The sequence below is a fragment of the Thermobia domestica genome, chromosome 1, assembly GCF_964235325.1.
Source record: "Thermobia domestica chromosome 1, izTheDome1.hap1.1, whole genome shotgun sequence".
Taxonomy (NCBI): domain Eukaryota; kingdom Metazoa; phylum Arthropoda; class Insecta; order Zygentoma; family Lepismatidae; genus Thermobia; species Thermobia domestica.
This window is the reverse complement of record NC_137454.1, coordinates 100520571-100543918: the sequence shown is the minus strand read 5'-3', so window position 1 is coordinate 100543918 and position 23348 is coordinate 100520571. Positions and strand designations below refer to the sequence as shown.

General features: G+C 36.1%; 1 protein-coding gene across 1 annotated transcript in view; it reads left to right on the top strand.

Annotated features, from left to right (window-relative positions):
• The window catches only part of LOC145666383 (hemocyte protein-glutamine gamma-glutamyltransferase-like), a 161411-nt gene that overhangs the window by 24634 nt on the left and 113429 nt on the right, over nt 1–23348 (top strand). The window contains exon 2 of the mRNA XM_081733576.1: nt 8133–8310. Coding sequence (XP_081589702.1) covers nt 8133–8310 — 178 coding nt within the window. The remainder of the gene's footprint in view (nt 1–8132; nt 8311–23348) is intronic.

Sequence of the window (23348 nt, the reverse complement as noted above, 5' to 3'; positions counted from 1 at the left end):
ATATATATATATATATATATGTATATAATGTTGGATAGAAATAGAACAAGTTCTAATTTAGAGCAGTTGTGTCAAATGTTGTAACCAACCCAAAAGTTGCATACAACTTGGTATCATACATGTTCAAATTCCACTTTGATGAAATATTTGATACAATATATGATGGAATATTTGTTCGTCTATAGCGTATTATTAAAAGTTGGGAATGTCTCCATTTCCCTTTCCAGCCTATTTTAAAGAAAAATTCCCGCCAATGCTCAGAATTTCGCATTTTACGGGAAATTTCCCACAAACTGGCATCACTGGCTTGGCCGTGCTTACCTCATGACGTCACACGTGTTCGGCATAGTTCGTAATCTCAGTTTGGGTCGCCCCCCTGCATTCATATAAGTTCATTAGTAAACATTCAGTATGACCATAGTTATTGAAATATAAACTTTGGTGCAAAGTAACCCCATAGTTGGGGTTATTTTGTACAACATACAAGAAAGTATGTTAAGATACGAGTATAACGTTTCTGTGCAATGTTTTCTCTTCAGTGTTTATACATTTTATTTTCTACACAAAACTGCATACAGTTTACAAATATTGATATTAGAATGAGGGTATTAGTGTCGATACTTAGTATGAATTACCAATATTTGTGAAGAAAATTATGTATTTTCTGGTACCGGCACAGGAGCTACATTCTAATAGTTCAGCATATGTCCCACACAAATGCCAACTCAAGAACAGAAAGAAAAATCCCCGTGAACTGATTTGCCTGGGTTATTCCTTATGCCCAAGAATATCGTCCCAACCGTAATTAGTGGAAGATTTACGGGGTTTGAATCTTTCAGGCTGAAGTCCACCCAAATTGCATGCTTTCTTTTTCAAAAAATCTAATGTTAATCATTCCTTTACGTATAAGCTCCAAGCCTTTCCAAAAGTCTAGTTATTTCTAAAAATAAAAAATAAATTGAAAAAACCAGAAGCCTTTATGGGTGAAGCCTCTCTCAAACAACTCTTCTGGATCCGCTACTGTTCATTACTTATTTTCCAACATGAAATTCATTCGGCATCTACCTGAATAGGTAATTTACCTAAATTTAGAATGCAGGAGGTTCCACTAGTAATAATTTCCTATCTACGGGGTATTTTTCACGTGTGCAAAGTAACTCCGATTACAGGCTGAAACCGCCTTCTTCCAGTTTTACTTTTTTATGACTTTAAAACGTTTCACATTTCAATTTCAACTATTGTATCAAAGTTTCATTACATACAGTAGTATTCTACGAAACTGACTTAACTTTGACGGAAATTCTTGTGGGTGATACCTTTCAAATTTTGTCGGCCATTACAGTGACTGCTTTCCATGCCTCTACAAGAACGAACGATTCCGGTAATTAGAACTGATGTTAACCACCATTATAGCCAAAAAACAGTTAGATGTTCTATCTTACGGTGGCAGTTGAAACTTCCTCTTTACTGTTCATGGTTTTGCCGACAGAGGACTGCGAAACTCTTTTCATATTTTGTGGAAAGTAATCCGTGATGTGCGAAGTAATCACGTCTTACGGTAACTTGTTATCCAAAACAATATAACCGAATGCAATACATTTTGGTGCTTTTCTTCAATTTTGAAAGTGGTTCCTCGATACGGCACAAATGCTTGCTTGTGGGTTTTCTCGGGGTTCTCCCGTTTTCTCCCACTTTTTTCATTCCGCCACTTCATTCATTTCTCATCATCACTGTCTCCTCTAGCCTAACCGGCATAACCGTGAGACGTAAAACTTAAAGATTTCATTTCATTTTTTATTAAAAAATAACAAGTGACAGTTAGGAAACTGTAGTATGCGATTTTCTTCTTGAAATTGCAAAAGTTTGCAAGCCTTAGTTTTGAAGGTAAGTGGTTTCTAACTCAACGGCAATGTTTAATGATGCAGACTTAGCCAAAAATCTGCAAGTTGCTACAGCACAACAGGATAATGTAAAACAAAGCCACGCTATTGATTTTAAAGTGGGGTACTTAAATGTTCAAGGGATCAATAATAAACATGTGGTTTTAAATGACTTTGGGAATGGGAATAATTTAGATGTCTTAGGTTTAAGTGAACATTGGTGCAAAGAGGATGAAATTGTGTTTAATAAATTAGATGACTATGTACTTGTTAATAGTTTCTGTAGGAATCACCGTGCTCACGGTGGGATAGCTATTTTTGTAAGAGACAAGCTCTCACTTAAGTGTAAGAAATTAGATCTTGACTTTCTATGTACTGAAATCGATTTCGAAGCCACAGGTATCGTTATTAGTTGTCTTAAGTTGGTTTTCGTAACACTATACAGATCTCCAAACGGTAATTCAATAGTCTTTCTAGATAGGCTCGAGGAACTGCTAAACTTGTTGAGTAGGCCTAGTTTTAGAAATTTTAAGATAGTCATAGGTGGTGATCTAAACTTTGATTTTGACGTAACAACAACAAAGAACAGTGTAGATGAATTAAAAAATTTGTTAAGGCAATTTAATTATAGTATTACAAATATGAAACCAACAAGAGGTCTAGCTTGTCTTGATAACATATTTATAAATTTTAATTTATGTCAAATTCATTGTGATGTATCAATATTTCCATTTCTGATCATGATTGTGTATGGATAAAATTGGATAACGCACTATTAAGTAAGGAAATTGATATCTTGTCCACAGAATGTAAAATAGTTGTCTCTAGGCCAATCACTGAGGGTAAAATATCTGAGTTTAAGAGTTCACTCTGCAACATGAACTGGTTTCAATTGGTGTCGAATTACAATGACTCTAATGGATTGTTTGAACGCTTCATGAATTTGTTTCTCTATAATTTTGACACATTCATCCCACAAAGAATTTGTAAAGTTAATCGGAGCCTACTTAAAAAGCCACATAAAGAAAATAATTCCACGTGGTATACCTCTCAACTTTACTCAATGAAGTGTGAGGTGATGTTACATTTAAACAAATATAAGAGAGAGAAAAATGATGTAACTAGGTCAGTCTATCTGAAAGCCAGGAATACATATAAGAAAGCTGTTAATGAAGCGAGAAAGCAGTATACTTCGGCAAAAATCGAATCGTCTGTTAATAAGTGTAAACAAGCTTGGAATGTAATTAATTCTATAGTTAAGAGTAATCGGGACTGTCTTTACCCCAATCCAGAAGATTTTAGTAATTATTTCGTGAACTCTGTAGATGAAGTACACAATAATATTGACAAACCTAATGTAACAGCAGTCAATCTAATGGAACAATCTGTAAATCCTATACACGACAGTTTTGTATTTAGAAATATATCTCCCCAAGTAGTTCTCAACATTGTAAATAACTTTAAGTGTTCAAACATTATTGGATTGTCTAGTAATCTAATTCAAAAAGTTATTGATTGTATTGTTCTGCCGCTTACTCATTGCATTAACCAATGTCTAACACAGGGAATCTTCCCCGAAGTTTTAAAATTATCACGAGTTGTGCCTGTATATAAAAAGGGACCCGAGAATTGTCCATCTAGTTATCGACCAATTTCTCTGGTACCAGTCTTCTCAAAAATTCTTGAAACTGTGATACATATGCAGTTATGTGATTATCTTGATAAGTATAACGTAATTAGTGGTTCACTAACGTAATTAGTGATTAGTGATAGTTTGGTTTTGTAAAGGGTAGATCTACTGTTGGAGCGATTGATTCGTTGGTAAAGAAGGTTATTAGAGGCTTTAAAAACAAGGATTTTGTTCAGGCAACATTTTGTGATTTAAGCAAAGCCTTTGATTGTGTTGAGCACACAATTCTCCTTAAAAATTAGAGTACTACGGTATCAAGGGTTTAAGTTTTAGATTATTCAAGTCTTACTTAGAAAACCGTAAACAAATTGTTTTGTAAATAACAATAAATCTGGTATTGCATCAGTTAAATACGGAGTACCCCAAGGTTCAGTACTTGGGCCACTTCTATTTTTACTAATGATAAATGATCTACCTTACTTTTTATCTGCTTACTCTATACTATATGCTGACGATACGACCTTCCTAAATACTAGTCCTGATCTTAGTAGACTTAATTCTATAACTGAAAATACATGGGATCAAGTTGTGATTTGGTTTAAGGCTAATGGTTTCTTACTTAACGAGAATAAAACTCAACATATGACTTTTAGTCTAAAAGAAGTGCCTACTGAGAATAACTCAACATGTGTGAAGTTCCTAGGTATATATATTGACAACAAGTTATCGCGGGAACAGCATATTACTTATATTTCTGGAAGACTCTCAAGAGTAATATATCTGCTAAAACAACTAAGAAATCATGTTCCTGATAGCTATGTCAGATCGGCTTACTTTGCTTTTTTTCAGAGTATAATTTTATATGGTATATTATTTTGGGGTAACAATTATCATGTAAATAGCATTCTTTTAATACAGAAAATGGCCATCAGAATTATTTCAAACGTAGACAAATTAGCTCATTGCAGGCCTTTGTTTATCAATCTTAAAATTATGACAATAATCAATCTATACATTTACACAGTACTCCTCTATATAAAAAGTAATCACCAAAATTTACAACTCAGGCAAGACATCCACTCGTATAATACTAGAAGCAGTAAATTCATAAATGTCCCATATCAACGACTGTCCAAATCATTAAATAGTTATGAGACAATTGGAATAAAACTGTATAACAAGTTGCCTGCATCAATAAAAGATGAACATATAGATAGATTTAAAAGTAAGCTATACAATTGGTTTGTTGCAACGCCCTTTTATTCTTTACAGGAGTATTTTAATTGTTCAATAGAAGTGTAACAAATTTTGTAGTCTCGTGTTGAGCTTGTATTTAAAATGTATATTGTTATTGTAATTTATTTTGTAATGTCATTTCATCATTAATTTAGTTATAGATCATTATTTATTTATACTTACGTATCAATATTGTATCACATTTTGACGTTGTCTATTGCTATGTATAGCTTAACGACAATAAAATTCTTTATTATTATTATTATTTCTGCACAGTGTATGAAAGCTGTATTTTATGTTTACAAGTGAAGCGATATGTATAATTACCAGAGCCCACATGTTTTTACTACCCTCCCTTACGCGTATACCCACTGTCGCTAACGCACCTGCACCCTTTGGACACCTCCCGCGCTGCCGCGCGGGCCCAGCAGCATTACCCTGCTCTGACGCAGTTATATAGCATTCGTGCTTTTTAGTGGCCAATTAGCACAGGTTGTTTTATGCTTTTGCACTGTAGTTTTTATGCCGCTAACCTAAATTAACGTAATCGAACATAACTTAATCTAATCCAACCAAATATAACCGATTGGAATACGTTTTGTTACTTTTTTTTTTTCGATTTTCAAATTGGTCCTGCGATACAGCATTACTAAATTTAGGTTAGGTTAGTTTGGATAATTAGATTAAGAGCTCTGGCTTACTGCTAGAGGTGATAATTTGATTTTGTCTTTTTGTGAATAGTTGTTGCATAATAGTAAAAAAGTGACCCGAAACTTTTTACTATGGCAAAAATACTTAATAATGCGAGGCGATATACAGGCTGCACCCCTATAATACAATCAAAAGAACGCTATTTCCAAGCAGAAATCCGTATTCCAGGGGAAAAACGTCAGCGCGGTGAGTGGTAGGCCCGGTTTGAATCTCTTTTACTACCACATACCTTTTATTACAATAGTTTTATTTATAATTTTTACTTCATTAATTTTTATTTAAATCTCATTTTCCAGAGGGAGTGGGATTTTTGTACTTTAAAAAATTTAGAAAATCACTTTTTGCCACATTTCTCCTTCCTTCAATTTACACGCTAGAGCGCGCGAACACTGACGTGTGTTCTCTGGCGAGATTATAAAGTTAACAATTACGAAAATATCTTTAAAAATAATGCTTTTCTCGACGTTTTTAGTACAATTTTCAGAAACTCTTTGCATCAAATAACAATAAATGCACAAGTTTGGTTATGTAAACAATCAAACAGTTCTTTATTTTCTTATTTGGGCTCTCGACCCGCCAGCGAATTGCCAATGGGGAACGCTGATGGTGTGCCAATTACAAAGATTTTTTTTTGATGAAATTAATGGAACAATAAGTCTGATAAATTAAATCATAACTATTCTTTTGTTGATAGTCGCCCATTTTTGGCCATGCTCGCCAATAAAAATTGAAATTGTCGTTTAAAATCCTTTTTCAAATAGTTGATGGGAAAACGACAGCCTGGAAAGTTCGTATTCCGACGGATTGCTTCGGCTTTTTTTTCTCCGAAGAAAGCGTTTGCAACGAGTTTGCATGCATAGAACAGTATTGTTCCTAGTCGTCCTGATATTGAAAAATGTGCTTTCAGGGGGAAAATGTACTGACTGTTATAAGTTTTTCACATTACGCCCACAGACGTGTTAATTGAAATATTCTTAACAGACATTATTAGCTGCTTACTTGTTATTTTAGGTCGCATTCAAGCATTTGTAAGTCATACCCAGATACTTTCTCTCTATATGGCACTTAAAACGTACTGAGATTGTATAAATATACTGCGTATGTACCGAGTGCAACATTACAGGTGGGAATTGCTAGTTCTGAAAGTATATAATACTTGCATGTCCCATTCAATTTCTTCTTTTTTGGCTGAGAGTGCTGCAAAAAAAGCAAAAAGGAAGAAATTTTATACTGGGACACACACACACAAAATCAAGTATTATGCTTCAAGAACTTGCAAGGGTGCTCCTTGTCGAGAAATCATAGCATGGGGGAAGACTTAAATGTAAAAGGTGATGAAAATGTTGCCTTCCTGAAGGGTTGATTTCCAGTCGGCAAAGGGCCACTTTTCGGCGGCGGCAAGAGGTCGGATGCCGCTTGTGGGAGAATCCGGAAGCTAACATCGTAAAGAGGTCCTTTTGAGTAGTCGGCAAACAGGCGGAAAGTCGCATAAAATGCGCCGGCCTCGCCGCTGGAAAGTAGCCTTTCCGAGCAGTCGGCAAATAGCAGAAGAGGTGCATAAAATGCGCCGCGCCGCCGTCGAATAGTTGCCTTGCCGAACAGTCGGTAAACAGCCGAAAATGAGCATTAAATGCGCCGGCGTCGTCGTCGGAAAATTGCTTTGTCGAGCAGTTGGCAAAGAGCCATAAAGGTGCAGTAAATGCGCCGGTGCCGCCGTCGAAAAGAGGCTGGCATAGGAAGTTGGCAGAGGGTCGGAAAGAGGTCTTTCCGACTGTTTTGAGGACTCTGACGGTCGGCAACAATCGGCAAAAGGCATTTTTGTTTTACGATTTTCGGCCGCTTGCCGCCTCTGCAAAAGGTCGGCAACTTTGAACAAGTAGATCGTCCCGCCGCCGCGAACGGGTGCCGGCTGCCTACCCGCGGCTTGCCGCCGTCGACGGCGGCAATCTCTCTTGCCGACCGCGACTTCTTGATGGGGAGTTAGCCCTATCTATTTTGTACACAGATTTTGTCCATGACAGTCACTCTTCCAACATGTAAATGTTCATATTTATTATTTTCCAATAAAATGTCCTAATATTTGGAAGACTAACATGTTGTGTTAATCAATACAAACAGAAATCATATCCCAAAGGGTCTCTTGAAGCAGGGGCTCCCTAACTACGCTGGACACTTCATTATGCATAATATCAACCGTGGTCAAGACCTGTGCCATCTATAACATATAATTTTACCATTTAACTATCAAATTTAATTAAAGTAACATTAAATTTATATATATTTACTTTGAATAAAAGTCAAGAGTCTTTCAGTTGAACCTGAAGAAGAGATTAGTAAAATCACATAATAAAAATTCCAGTTCATTTCAAAGAAAAAGAAAGATACTTTGTCATATGAATCAATGGGATAAAAATTATGATAGCGTACTCAGCAGCACTATTAACTCTAGTAAGCTAAGTCAATACTACTAACTGAAGGATGCAGATGTCAGAAGGAACAGTGCATGGAGTTAGTTAATCGATGGAAAATTTATGTTGTTCCGACTTGTGGCAATGTTAAAGCATTAGTTAGCAGTATTAAAAGGGAACTTGGAGCTCCGCCTTAAAAAACTTTCACCGTTATCCTACATTATAATTAATATCCTTTTTCACGTTGTATCAATATACTCTTTTTAGATAAATTCCTTGGATGATAATGGTTTGTTAGTAGGGCGCTGGGACGGAGATTATAAAGACGGAACGGCCCCTTATGCTTGGACAGGAAGTGCTGCCATTTTGGAAGAGTATCTTAAGAATGAAGGCAAACCAGTTAAATATGGGCAGTGTTGGGTGTTCTCTGCTGTTACTGTCACTGGTAAGTGCTACTTTATAAAGTTAACAGAATTGGGCATTGCATTTTTAAACTTCATTTACTGAAGTTAGAATCAATGAAAATTCTTTGTGTAGTCACTTTTATGAATTTAACTATCCAAGTGTTTGTTGAGAAAGTAAAATAATGAAATTTCATGAAAAGTAATATCAAGTACGAGTAGGATGTTAATTATTTTGGTCTCGTAATTTAAAACTGAGAAATACTCATGGCTAAGGCTTGGATTGCTATGACATGGCTTATTTCTATGACAGTTTTCTCCAATAACAATTTATAAGGATTTTGGTACAAATGATACAAAATGCAATGACACTCATCCGCAATGCTAGTGGAGTCCTTTCAAACATTATTTTGGTTAAGGTTCTCCCTTTGGGGGGCAAGGGGCATAAAAAAGTGGTGGGTGGAGAGTTACCAAAATCCCAATTTTTATTTTAGGAACGCCAGTATGCGTAATATTAATCACAAATGCCACAGATCTAATATTCTGATGCTCCTTCCATGTGCTAGTAACTTATATGGGGCTACAACCCCCCATCCAAAAGTCGCATTAAAAATTCAGCGTAATTATTTTTTTGCACGGACATACAAAAAAAAAACTATTTTGTTTTTGTGAATGAATGTGAAATTTGTTGTTATTGTAGTAGAAAGGTAAGGTTTTGAAATCTGGAATGTTATTTTGATAACGCACCACCTGAGGGGGGCACAGGGGCTTAGCATAAGATGGTACATCATTTTTAAAATATCCAGATTTTGTTGTGGAAATGCCAGTGAGCATCAGATTAATCACAAATACCACAGAATTTTTATTCCGATGCTTCTTGCACGTGCCAATGATTGATATGGGGCTGTAGCCCCTCTATAAAAATCACAAAAATAACCATAAATATCCTTAGTACGAACGCACAGAAATACATTTTTTTTGGTAAATTAATTGAAATTTGGTGTAATTGTAGTAAAAAGATATGCCTTCTGAAATCTGGAATGATAGTTTGGTAACGCACTGCCTTAGGGGGCACAGGGGGCGTAGCATAAGCATTTGGAAGCTTATAAAAATTTCAAATTTTATTCTGGAAATGTCAGTGAGATTAATCACAAATGCCGCACAATTAATTTCCGTCGCTCCGTGCATGTGTTAGTGGTTGATATGGCGCTACAACCCCTTCCAAAAATCATAAAAAATTACATCATTTCTTTGGCAGGGACATACTGAAAGAAACTTTTTTTATTCGTCATGTAATGTGAAACTTGGCTTTATTCTAGTAGAAAGGTTCCCCTTTTTTTCAATTCTGTAATGTTATTTTGGTAACAGGGGTCAAGCGTGCGGAGGGTAATTTCGTGGTTGTGCAGAGCACAGGGGTGGGGCATTAAAATTCTAAGTTTTATTTTGCGTGTACCATCGAGCGTAAAATTAATCTCATGACGCACACAATTAATCATTCAATGCTATTTCCAAGTAGCAGTGAGTGATATGGGGCTACAACCCCCTTTGAAAAAGCGATAGAAATTAATTATGAATGTCTTTGCGCAAGGACCTGCTGGCAAAAGTTAAGTATTTTTCATAATTAATATGAAATGTGAAATTTGACTCTAGATACTCGAGTCAATATTTTGAAAGAAACGCATCTTTATGGATCATAATTAATGGCCGCCATATTGAATTCATAACCGGGCTTGGTCAGGCAACTTTGTGCTTCTGGTGAAAGTGGAACTTACGAAGAACACATCACAAGAGAATGATTTGCTTCGTATAATGCAGCATCCATCAGTGATGTTTTATTACGGTAAATGAACTCTCGTTCGAAATTTGGGAAAGTCAATCGACTCAACGTGAATCTTTAAATTGTCATAACTTCGTTGTTTATTAACCAATTTGAATGAACTATACACCAAACGAAAGATAATTTAACAGTCTTTAAAACGTTATATGACATTTTTTTTCGATAATCCCATCCGTTTATTTCTTATTTTAAAAAATATGAGTAAACTCTATCATAAAAAATGCAAACTTCCAAATTAAATAATTTCTGTAGGTGTTAATTTCAGTGTTAGGTAAAAGCTTTTGCTAATTTATTAGACCCTGTTATCTTGTACGTTATTTAGTTTTTGAATCGTGAAGATTGTACTATTAGTTAAGGAGATATAGGCCTCTAAAACCAACACTATGAATTCGCAGAGGCAGCCATCTTTGATAGCCGCCATATTGGATTCTAGCCACCTGTTGGAGTTGGGCCACTTCGATTCCTGCTTAGTTGGATCAGGGGAACAACAAATCCGAGTGGCATCTTTTTAACACAAAGTGCAGGATACTTCCCGTAAGCTCCCCTACTATTTGCTCGAAGTGCCCCCCTAAGGCCGTGCATTAATTAACTAACATTCTAGATTTGAAAAATTTATACCTTTTTACAATGATAGCGCCAAATTTGACATTGCTTGATTAAAAAAATTGCTTCTTCCGGCATGTTGCTGCTAAGGATACTTAACGTGATTTTTTATGTGACTTTTAAGAGGGGGCAACTCCATATCAGTCACTGGCACATGCAAGGAGCGTCGGAGCATTAATTCTGTGACTTTTGTGATTAATCTGACCTCACTGGCATTTCCAGAACAAAATTTGGAATTATTATAAAGATTACCTTTTTATGCTATGCCCCTGTGCCCCCCTAATGCACTGTTATCAAACTAACATTCCACATTTCAGAACGCATACCTTTTTACTACAATTACATCAAAAATTCACATTAATTGATCAAAAAATGTATTTCCGTATGTCCCCGCTAAGGATATTTATGGTCATTTTTATGTTTTTTTTTAAAGGGGCTACAGCTTTCACTGGCGCATGTAAGGAGCATCGGAATAAAAATTCTGTGGTATTTGTGATTAATCTGTCGCTCACTGGCATTTCCACAACAAAATTTGAAATGTTTATAAAGATCCACCATCTTACGCTACGCCCCTGTACCCCTCGTTAGGTGGTGCGTTACCAAAATAACATTCCTTTCTACTACAATAACTACCAATTTCACATTCATTCACAAAAACAATATAGTTTTTTTTCGTACGTCCGTGCAAAAAAAAATAATAATAATTACGCTGAATTTTTAATGTGACTTTTGGATGAGGGGCTGTAGCCCCGTATAAGGTACTGGCACATGCAAGGAGCATCAGAATATTAGATCTGTGGCATTTGTGATTAATCTTACGCTTACTGGCGTTCCTAAAATAAAAATTGGGATTTTGGTAACACTCCACCCACCACTTTTTATGCCCCTTGCCCCCCAAAGGGGGAGCCTTAACCAAAATAATGTTTGAAACGACTCCACTAGCATTGCGGATGAGTGTCATTGCATTTTGTATCATATAAGACTCATTTTTACCAAAATCCTTAGAAATTGTTATTGGAGAAAACTGCTTCCAAAATTTAACATTGAATCTCCCATAAGGAAAATGAACTTTTGTGTTTACCCCCTAAAAGTGGGTCTGAACAGTATTTTTCTCTTATTTACTTTTGAAATTTGAAAAATTCAGACATTTTGCAATAAGAATGCCAAATTTCACATTAATAGTGTGAAAACTTCATCTTCTGCCACTGCTCTAGAAAATTACACGAATTATGGAACAGTCTATATATATATACAGGGTTTGTCCGGAAAGTAATAGGACTGAGTCGATTTAAAAAATATATATATTGAGCCAATCGTTACAATTCTTTAAAAACTTTCAAAATAGGCTCCTTCTGCGTCGATGCAGCGCTGCCAGCGCGATTTCCAAGCATTGAAGGTGTCACGGAAGTCATTCTCCGGAATAGCCTTGAGAGAAGCGGTGCAAGCTGCTTGGATCCCCTCTGTCGTCTCAAAATGCTTGCCTTTCATCGGGCATTTCAGGCGAGGAAACAAAAAGAAGTCCGGGGGGCACATCTGGGCTGTAGGGCGGCTGCGGAAGCGTTGTGATGCCGGCCTTGGTCAGGTAGCTGTTCACAAGAAAGGCGGTGTGAGCCGGGGCGTTGTCGTGGTGCAGCTTCCAGTCGGCTTCTATGTCTGGTCGGACCCGATTGACTCTTCGTTTGAGTCTCTTGAGCACTTCCACGTAAAACTTGGCGTTGACGGTTTGTCCAGGAGTAACAAATTCATGGTGGACGATACCTTTGATGTCAAAAAAGACAATGAGCATCGTTTTCACTTTGGATTTGCTCATTCTTCCCTTTTTGGGCGAGGAGACGCTGGCGTGTGCCACTCGGAAGATTGCCTCTTTGTCTCGGGATCATACTCAAAGATCCATGATTCGTCACCTGTGATTACGTTATTCAAAAATTGGGGGTCACTTTTACACATGTTCAAATTTTCTTGGCACAATTCCACTCGCCGCAATTTCTGGTCGTCAGTGAGCACTTTTGGGACAATCTTCGCGCACACCTTGCGCACGTTCAAATGCTCCGTCACAATTTCATGAACCACAGTTTTTGGTAAATTTAACATCTGGGCAATTAAACGAATACTTAGTCAACGGTCTGAGTTCAAAACTTGGCGCACACGAGTCACATTGTCGATGTTTGTCGAAGTCGAAGGTCTTCCAGCACGGTCTTCATCGGCGACCTCTTCCCGGCCCTCCGAAAAGGCCTTGTGCCACCGAAACACACCACCTCTTGCTAAAGCATCATCTGGGTAAGCCTGCTTGATCATATCAAACGTCTCTGTCGTAGATTTACCGAGTTTATCACAGAATTTAATCGCGTAACTCTGCTCTAACGAACGCTGAATTTTCGGCTTGCACCACTCACAGAAACACGTCGCGCGAAAAAGCCTGTCCTGACTCTCCGTGTGCTCGGAGACAACTGACCAGCCGCTCGTTCGTTAGCTAGGAACGCCCTCTATATATATATATATATATATATATATATATATATATATATATAATTGATAAAAATTGAGTCAGAACAGTGTGGTAGGTAAAAGTGTATTAGCGTATCACAATAATGAAACAGGTAGTATACTGAGATTATAGTTATAGTGCATTGCATTGCTTGCCTTGCTTTATATATATATATAAAAAATCAACTTCAATTCCCAACAGAATGCAATATATCACTCTTTCTACAAAACTTGGCTCCGAAATAATAATAATAATAATAATAATAATAATAATAATAATAATAATAATAATAATAATAGTAAACTTTTTAGAAACAAAAACAAGGGGCGTGGTGGTTTAGTGCTACAGCGCTTACCTCCGGTCCCCAGTTCAATCTCGTATCGCGTCAAATAAACTTTGTGGTAAACACATAGCGTGTGCGTGAGTTTCCTCGGGGTTCTCCCGTTTCCTGCCACTTTCTTCATTCCACAATTTCATTCATCATAAAGGGTATGTTGCCACAAGTAAATTGATATAAGTTACCCTAACTATCACAACCATAGGACATAAAACCAAAACAAGCATACGTGTCTTTAACTTTCATAAACCAGGGCTCAATTCCCCGTAAAGTTCAAATAGCATGTTACACTGTAAGTGTATGTCTCCTAAAGCCTCACACCTAAAACATCATATCAAGTATCCAATAAATTTTCAACACATACTAATAATAAACAAATTATGTGTTTTCTCACTGTACAATTCATTTTTAAATTATTTCAGTTAATATTCTATAAATTCCACGCTATTTCCTCTCTACCTAATATATATATATATATATATATATATATATATATATATATATATTCGGGGAGTCCATAAATATCAATTTTCAGATCGCGCTGGTCTCACCCCCTCAAGTAATATTTTTTCTTTTTCCTCATAATTGATAAATCATCTTGATGGAAAAACTTATTTGTAGTTCATAGCGAACGAAGCAGTTTCTTTCAGTTTATGTAAAATACTTCCAAAATTCTTACAAATCAGTGTTCCATAACTAGAATAAAATAAAATTACATCGAAGCATTTTGTTTTTTACACGTAATAACTCTTATATGAATATATGTAATTTAAAAATAATATCAGATTTGTGTTTCTGGTGAAATGCTACCCCTAAACGATATGTCATATGACCCTCTTCCCATTTAAAAGTTTTAACCTGAATTCAAGGTGGCGGACTTCAAGATGGCCGCCATGATAATGTTATACAAGATTACGTTGGTCTCTTTCTCTAGTTCCATTATCCAAGATATCTTTCCATTCCCTTAAGCCGTTTCTAAATTACAAGAGTTTATTCCAGCTTTTCCCCATATACTATGTATTGTGAGCACATTGAAAACTTTAGGTCGTTTGGGGCACCATTTAAAATTACTCAATGGATCTAATTTTTCTCCTGGCCTAATTTGGTCCCATATAGAACCATTTTAGGGGGTGAGTCCAAGGAAATTCCTAAATTTATTTTTCTCCATATAAATAAGGACCACCCTAATATATATATATATATATATATATATATATATATATATATATATATATATATATATATATATATATATATATATATATATATAAAACAAATTTCTTAACGCTTCCCAAAACTACAAAAGGTATTCAGAGGCACCCGGCTCCAAACAATGATAGTCTTTCAATACAGTGTCCACAGCAATAAACCTAACTAAACCCTCATCCACTAATGCTAGTACAATATATCGTTCCAAAGGCTACAATAGCTATTGTGTAACTTGACTTTAAAAAGAAGACTAAAAAGAAAAGTTAACCGCTTATAATAAGATCCTTTTTCTTTACTATTTCCACATACAATACTTAAAATAAAAACTCATTATCTACTACAACTCCCGGAAGAGAAAGAAAGGAAAAGAATACAAATAGTTTCCTCATACAGTGTGTTTCTCTATATATCTTTACAATTCCAAGAATTGTACAACACCCGTTTATTTCGTGTCACATCAGGAAAGATACAAAATAATGCATTTCTTCTCAGCTGTTGCTCTTTAACTAATAAGGCGGAAATCCCTAACCATTGCTAAAACCAATCTAGTGTGATTTCTAAAATCTCAATAAGGCGGTGTTCCGAGATCACATTCAAATAAAGAATCTTTTCGTTCCATTGTGACTTTTTCCAACAATACATGCTACAAAAGGTAAAAATCACATAATTTTTTCGAATTGTAACACACTTGCGTCTCACATATGTCGGAAATTCAACTTCAAATGATACTCTTTTCAAAAACAGATCACATATATTTACCAATCTCAAAAGAAAATAAAATTCACCTGGTCATAAACAATACAATGATCTATTCTAATTAGTGTATCAAAAATTTGAGTCGAAAGGTACTCTTTCAAGAACACAACACATAAATTTACCAATCTTCAGATTTCTTGTATTCATATTGTATTATTTCAAACTATAAAGGATGTACAGGTGTGTTCGTTCACACAATTGAATTTCCTGTTCCGATTGTTAAAATTGGACTTCAAAAGATACTTATTCAAGAACACATCACATAAATTTATCAATTTGACATTTTCTTGTATTCGTGTCCTATTATCTCGAGTTATAAACGATCAACAGATGTCTAAGGTGACAGGAAGTTAGACAATGGTCCTTTATATCCAATTTCTTGTTCCAGATGTTCCAAACTGAAAACAATAGAAGAAAATCTCGAACTACCACTACTTAGGTCGACTGAAGTATCTTGAATACGTGATTTTACATTTAAGTCAACAAACATAATATAATAGGACACTAATGATAACTAGGGCAACTATAAAGCATAAAAAACAGTAAAAGCATGATGGAATTTTTTACCTATGGTTGGTACCATATCTGTGATTTTGACCACTTTACATATCCAAATTTGTTGATTTTATAAGCATAATTTACAGAAATAAAGCATAAAGCATAATTCTAAATGCTTTCGGTTCCAGAACTTGTATATGTATAAATCAAAGAAAAATATGTTAATATATTTTGTCTCAAAGAAAAAAATGATCAATAAAGGCTGTTATCAATGCCACAAACAATGGAAATCAACTACCATTTGCCTTTACGCGTTCGAATTCCCCTCTCTTCGCACCTTCCGCTCAGAAGGATTTTTTTAGTTTCCTCACTTTGTGTTAAAAGACAGGCAAGGCTGGTTATGTTTATTCCAAGAGGCCAAAATGAAGAGTTTATGCAGTCTCAGAGAATAAGAGAATTCTAAACTGACCATTTCAAAGTACAAGGCGGTAATCTACTTTGTACTCTTTGTTCTTCAATTCATATAATTTGAGAAGTCTACTGTGCAGCTCCATGTTTCTTGGAAACATCGCTTAAGGAAAACTACACAAACCGATGTATTTATTAATGTAATTTTAGTGGGAAAAATTAATTGTTTCATATACATCTTTAATAGAAATGGGTAAAAAATTAAGGACAATTCAAGGAACAACATATTAAGGCATAATTTAGGAAAAAGCATAATAAAGAATAACGTAAGGAAAAACAAAGCATAATATACAGCTGTATAAAGCATAAAGTTAGTTGCCCTAATGATAACAAACTAGTCCCAATTGGCTGATTACTACTGGATGAAAATAAATTAAATTTATGGTTTCACGTCCCACATTTTAGCCCTGTAGACTAAGAAAGACGGAAGATTAATGAAAGTGAATGATTAGAAAGGAACTGGTAGAATGACCACGTGGGAGGAAATGTTAGAACCACAGAAAACCCACGCACGTGATGTAAACCCTCGCACCGGATGTAAGTGCTTCTCCCCTGATGCACCGTGTCTCCTGATTACGAATGTTTGTGATATGTCATGACGAGTAACATACACAATATTCTGTTCCAATGAGTGAATCAATATAAGGGAAATTAACAGGGCTATAACTTGTGGGGGGCAGGGGGAACTGCCCTCCCAGGGAAGCTCCACACCGTTTGAGGGGGGTCCATTTTAAGACAAAATTTTCTTACTCCATATAGACTACTATACGAACTTGAAATTATAAATGAAGCATCGAACAGGTTCACTACATTACATAAACGAAACAGCACACAAAAGGTAAATAAAACAAAAATGAGTCGTGGGCCCATTTCAGTAAAAAATGTCTACTATTAGCGGCCCTAGAAATAATATTTATCCGTTTGAGATAACTCAATATTGTCCTCTTAATTAATTTGTCATGTATGGAACGGGCCCAGGGGCGTAAGTACCGGCCCTGCAGGCCTGGAAGTGCAAAAGTGCCCACAGGCTCCGGGGGGCCATAAAGAGTAAGAGAAAGATGGAAAGAGGGGGCCCTTTCCTTGTGGACCTCATAAAACGTTCAAAACGCAATACTTTCGCAATCTAATGGACACATTATCATTAGCACTGAAGCATGTGCTGTCGCTACACATAAACAATAAGTTCTTTAAGTCATAAAGAAGGAAACCTCAGAAACCTCGTAATAACTTAAATATTATCCATTTTGATTTGTGCATTAAAGGGCTAGCCACATATTATATTTCCACATCTCTTTATAATAATATTAAAGGTACATATTGGGCATCGCACAGAACACGAAAAAAGGATACAGGGAGAGAGGGAAAGAAGGAAAGTGAAGAAACAGATGTATCACTTCCAGTTAACATGGAGAGCTAAATTTGGTTAACGCACTCAGAATAGTTTTAAATGGCTATTTACCGGTATTTGTTCATGGAAGTGCAGTGTTACTTTTCAGCACTGAACCTACGTGCTATATGAAACGTATCTAAATTTTAAGTTGAATGCGAATCACTGTAATGCATTCAAATTTCAAGGCGTGGGAGATACGGTAGGTTTAGTGGTGGAACGCTTATTCCTGGCGTGTGGGATCCAAGTTCGACTCCTGACCAAGTAAGTTGTGGTGTACAACATCGTACCCGTAGTTTCTCTCAGGGTACTCCCGTTTTCTCCCACATTCTCATTCCACTGATTATTCCATTATCTTTCACTTGCATTAATCATCGACTCCTTTAGTTTAGCCTCAAGTACACAATCGTGAGGCGTTAAAATCAAAGATTTCATTTTTATTAATTTTAAGGCCTTCCCAATGGGAATCTATCCCGGAATCCCGTGTACCGAAGGATCACGCGTTAACCACTAGACCAGTTGGAAAAGCCGTTCTAAACAATACTGTAATAATATCAGTAATAAAGCTCTCACTTTGAGGGTACTTTGCTTGGTTCTATGCCATTGAGTTCACGTGATGGATAGTACTATGTCTACGAATTTTCTTTATTTTCTCCCGTTTTCTCTCATATTATATTCCACTAATTCTTTTATGGGAATTCCCTTCCACTAAAAATGTGTCTCCTTTAGCTTATAGGGCATAAACGAGGGACGTAAAATTATTATTAATAAAGTTATTCGCTGAATATTTAAAATAGAATGAAAATTGGCGACAACATTTATCATAAGCTCAAGTGGTAGACCACTGGCTTCGCACTCGGGAGGTCAAGGCTTCGATTTCCGCTGCCGATCATCCTGACTTGGGTTTTCCATTGCTTTCCCCAGTCCTACCAGGCAAAATGCCGGGATGGTACCGACTAAACAGGCCCTGGCCGATACTTTCCCAAAACCTTCCCATTGTTATTGCTATTGTTGTTATACATCCAGTATAAAAATGGCCTCTGAGCTGTAACTGATGAACTCATTCCAACGTTGAAAAACAGCAGACACTACAGTTGTAAACTATTACCGAAGTTATTTCCAGAAGGAAATACCATGACATATTCTAATGTCAAGGGTTAACAATAAAGCTGTACTGTAAAGGTCTCAAATTTCTTTTTACATGTGAGATTTGCCTGCAAAGTACAATCTTGAACCGAAAAAGTATAGTTTAATTGCTCCTTTCTTTTAATGATATGCAATCACAATCATAAAAGAAAGTGCTTCAATAAGCAGGCCTGTAGTTGTCTAAAGAGAAATTAAATCCCAGATAGATATATGAGTTCATAGTACACAACCAGATATTCCTGGGTTTTCTCGTGATTCCTCCACTTTTCCTACCAATTTCCATTACTCCAGTTCACTGAAAGTTCTATATTATTTATCAAATTGATTTGTATGGAGAAATATTCTAGTTTGTTTTCTTTGGAGTGAACAGGGACTTTAATGGTTTGATTTTACTGATTCTCTTCTTTTTAAAAAATGAAATATTTCAGTTTAACGTCCCACAATTAACTTATACGCTTTAGGCTAAGAGAGACGAATGATAAAGGGAAGTAAATGATGATGGAAGAATTGATGGAATAAGATTGTAAGAGGAAAAGGGGGTACCTCGAGAAAATCCACGGACACGATGTTGTCCACCACAAATTTAATTGGCCGGGAATCGAGTTGAGTTGATTTTAGTTTAGCGTCCCTTTCAGCAACGAGGCTATATGACACGTGGACCTACTGATTAACGTGGAATCCGAACCACATGAGCTCCCGCCGGGAATCGAACCCGGGTCTCCCACGCCATATTCGCGTACGTTAACCGCTTAGCCACGGAGGAGCTCTGGCCGGGAATCGAACCACGAATCCCACACACCAGCGATAAGCGCTCTACCACAAAGTCACCGTGGCCCCTTTTCTCTTTTTCAATTCGAGTTAAATGCCCATAGCTTTGTCAATATGAATTTGCATTACATACAAGTTTCATATAATTTAAATTTGACTTATAAGTAATAGTGTGAGTGTACGGCACGTGAAGGAGTTTGGTTTGTATACCGTCATATTTTCTCAAATAATATTGAAACCGGAAGTGGTAGTAGATTTACTGAACAGTGTAACAGTGTACTGGAAACCTTATTTCTTTACTCGTCTCGTCTCGTGGGCAACACTGTTTATTTATGCCCGGGAGACAGTGCGAATTGCAGGAATACTATATACATTCATATCTTCAAACAATGTGTCATCTTAAACACCAGATTTCGATATCAAAAATCGATGTCGATAAAAAATCGAAACTTGATCAATATATCGAAATATCGAAAAGTCAAAAATCGAAGTATCAAAAAATATATCGGAATATAATATACCGAGATATTTAAAAAAATGAACACTGAAACATCGAAAACTGTCTAAATATTGGATACGTAGGTACTGAATGGCAATATATAAAAAAATATCGCAATATCTAATATCAAACGATCGAGAAAAATAAAAAAAAACATATATAAATATCGTATTATCCAAAGTATCGAAATAACGATCAGTAATATTTTTATATCGAAATATCGATCAGTCGATCGATATATTGAAATATCGCACATCCCTAGAAGTCATACAAGACATTATCTTTTCTGCCATTTTATCACATTGCTATATTAAATTTCTAATGTACCTTCTTCCTTAGGTAATAAATAGACTTATGCGTTAAAATGTACGAGTAAAGTAAAAAAAAAATAAGTACTCAAAATCTTCTTAGAATGTAGAGAATATTGAATAACATTAACCCTACGAATATCCATTTGGATTATTTGCCTTTTGAAACTCTTCTAAGACATTTTCACTCCAATACTAAGAAGTTCAAAGTTAGAATTATTATTATTATGTAGTTCCCTGTAAATGTAAGGAACATGAAACAATGTTGGCGCTAAAGCAAGACAATATCAGAAACTAATTTGTTTTTCTTTGTAATAGACAACCTTCTAGCTAGACGCTATCATAACAAAAAAAAAAAAAGAAAAAAAAGAAAGAAAGAAAAAAAAGAAAAAAAAGAATTAACTTAACTATCAAGTTTAAGAGGTTTTATTATTCCTTCCAGGGTCAATATGGTAGGCTGAGAGTGCAGAAAATTTACTTTCGTCACAGTTTTTCTTCCCTTTCTTTCTATAAGCAATGGATTATCTCGTAAGGAAACAGATTTCTATTTTAGGTATTTTATTCAGAAGTCATCCATCTGTAATTCAATATGATAAACATTTCTGATTTTTTCTCTAACTTGATTAACAGATTACAATGAAAGAATAATGACACTGTAATGATTAGTGATTTCTTATTTATATCGAGTGTAATGAAGCAAAATTAAAATAGCACACAATACAACAAATGGTCGCTAATTTTTAAAAGTGAATTCGTTACCAGTGGTCAAAAATTTATATGTATCCATATTGTGTGGAACAGCTTCTTGTATCTATAAACAATGAAAATGATCCTTCAAAAATAATTTGCAGAACTAGAACTTTGCCATGCCTTTGACTGAAGCCCGCAGAATAATTGTAAGCGACGCAAGAGAGTAGAACAATAGTACAAGGGTCACTACGAAAGTTTTGAGATACGCATTGTTGTGGCACAGTATTTGAATTCCAACAATTGCGTTCGGTAGTGGTATCCAGAGCGAAGAAGCGAAGCAAGTTTCAACTCGCCTCGCTTATCGGCGTGGCCGTATCGCCTTCACTTGTTTGTTGATGTGAGCAGTATTCGGCTGTCTAGAATGGAGCTCGAAAGGGAACATTTTCGGGCTGTGATACTTTACGATTTCAAAAGTGGTTTGAACGAGACACAAACCCTTGAGCGTTTGCAGGGAGCATTTGGGGACCTTGCTACTTCCCGTGCTACCATTTTTCGGTGGTTTGGTGAATTCAGAAGAGGCCGGATATCGCTTAAAGATGAAGAGAGAGCTGGACGTCCGGCAACAGCTGTGTCAGATGAAAACATTGCCGCTGTGGAACAAATGATTCGAGAAAATCCTCGAACAACTTTCAAGGACATTGAATCTACAGTGAACATTGGATCGCCAGCAGTAACAAAAATTCTTCATGATCATCTTCGGCTCAGGAAGGTTTCATCTCGTTGGGTGCCTCACACTTTGACTGAACAACAGAAGCGCATGCGTGTGGAATGGTGTGAAGAAATGCTTGCAAGATTTGATGGAGGCAATTCTCGACGCGTCTCTGACATTGTTACTGATGATGAGACTTGGATCTATCAATTTGACCCTGAAAATAAACGCCAGTTTACAATTTGGACCTTTCCAGACGAAAATCCACCCACGAAAGTGATGCGACCGCGAAGTGTGGGGAAGAAGATGGTCGCAACTTTCTTCTCCAAATCTGGCCATGTTGCAACTGTTCCACTTGAAGAACAAAGGACTGTTACTGCTCAGTGGTAAACAAATGTTTGCCTAACAAAAGTGTTCCAGAAGCTTCGGGAATGGTGTCCAATAACTGGATTGCGTGGGATCCTGCTTCATCATGACAACGCGTCCGCACTTACGGCCAACATCACAATTCAGTTTTTAGAATCTACGGAGGTCAACTTATGACTCATCCGCCGTATACCCCTGACCTAGCCCCGTGTAATTTTTGTCTGTTCCCCAGGATCAAAGATCGCATGCGTGGGAAGAGATGTTGCAGTCCTGAAGAAGCTGTAGCGGCTTACGAGAATGAACTTTCAATACTTGAAGAAAAAGACTGGCAACACTGCTTCCAAAAGTGGTTTTCGAGGATGAAAAAGTGTGTACAGTGTAATGGTGAATACTTTAGAAACTGTAAGTGTGAAATTGATTTTAAGTATGTAAGTTATTTCACATCTCAAAACTTTCGTAGTGACCCTCGTACTATTGGTCGATTTGCAATAATTTTACAGCAGTAATAACTAAATAATTAAATGAACACATTTGATTTATGAAAATTAAGACCATATGTTCTCTTAAATGCAGACAAATGATAGTGTATCAGCCATATCTGTTGATATTTATTTATAGGATTATTGTTTACATTTGCATCCAATATTTAATTTTTTCCGCATAATTTGAGATTTATATATTATTTTTTTAATGTCTAACCTATCGTACATTTGTTTGCATAATGAAAGGGGATGACTGAATATAATGATAAATATACAGTACATGTTAAATTTTATTAATTGAATTTTCATCATTATGAATTAATTTCAAATACCATTAATATATATGGATAGTCCTAAGACAGGGATACAAATAACCAGTCGCCCACTCTCCCGGGGCGAGTAGTTCATTGGTGCGGGCGAGTTTTTAATATCACTGTTGTTTATTTCAAAGGTAAGTAAATGATTTCTATTATAAGATGTGGGCTAGTAGCTCTTTTCGTGGACTAGTAAAACTGTTGCTTATTTGCATCCCTG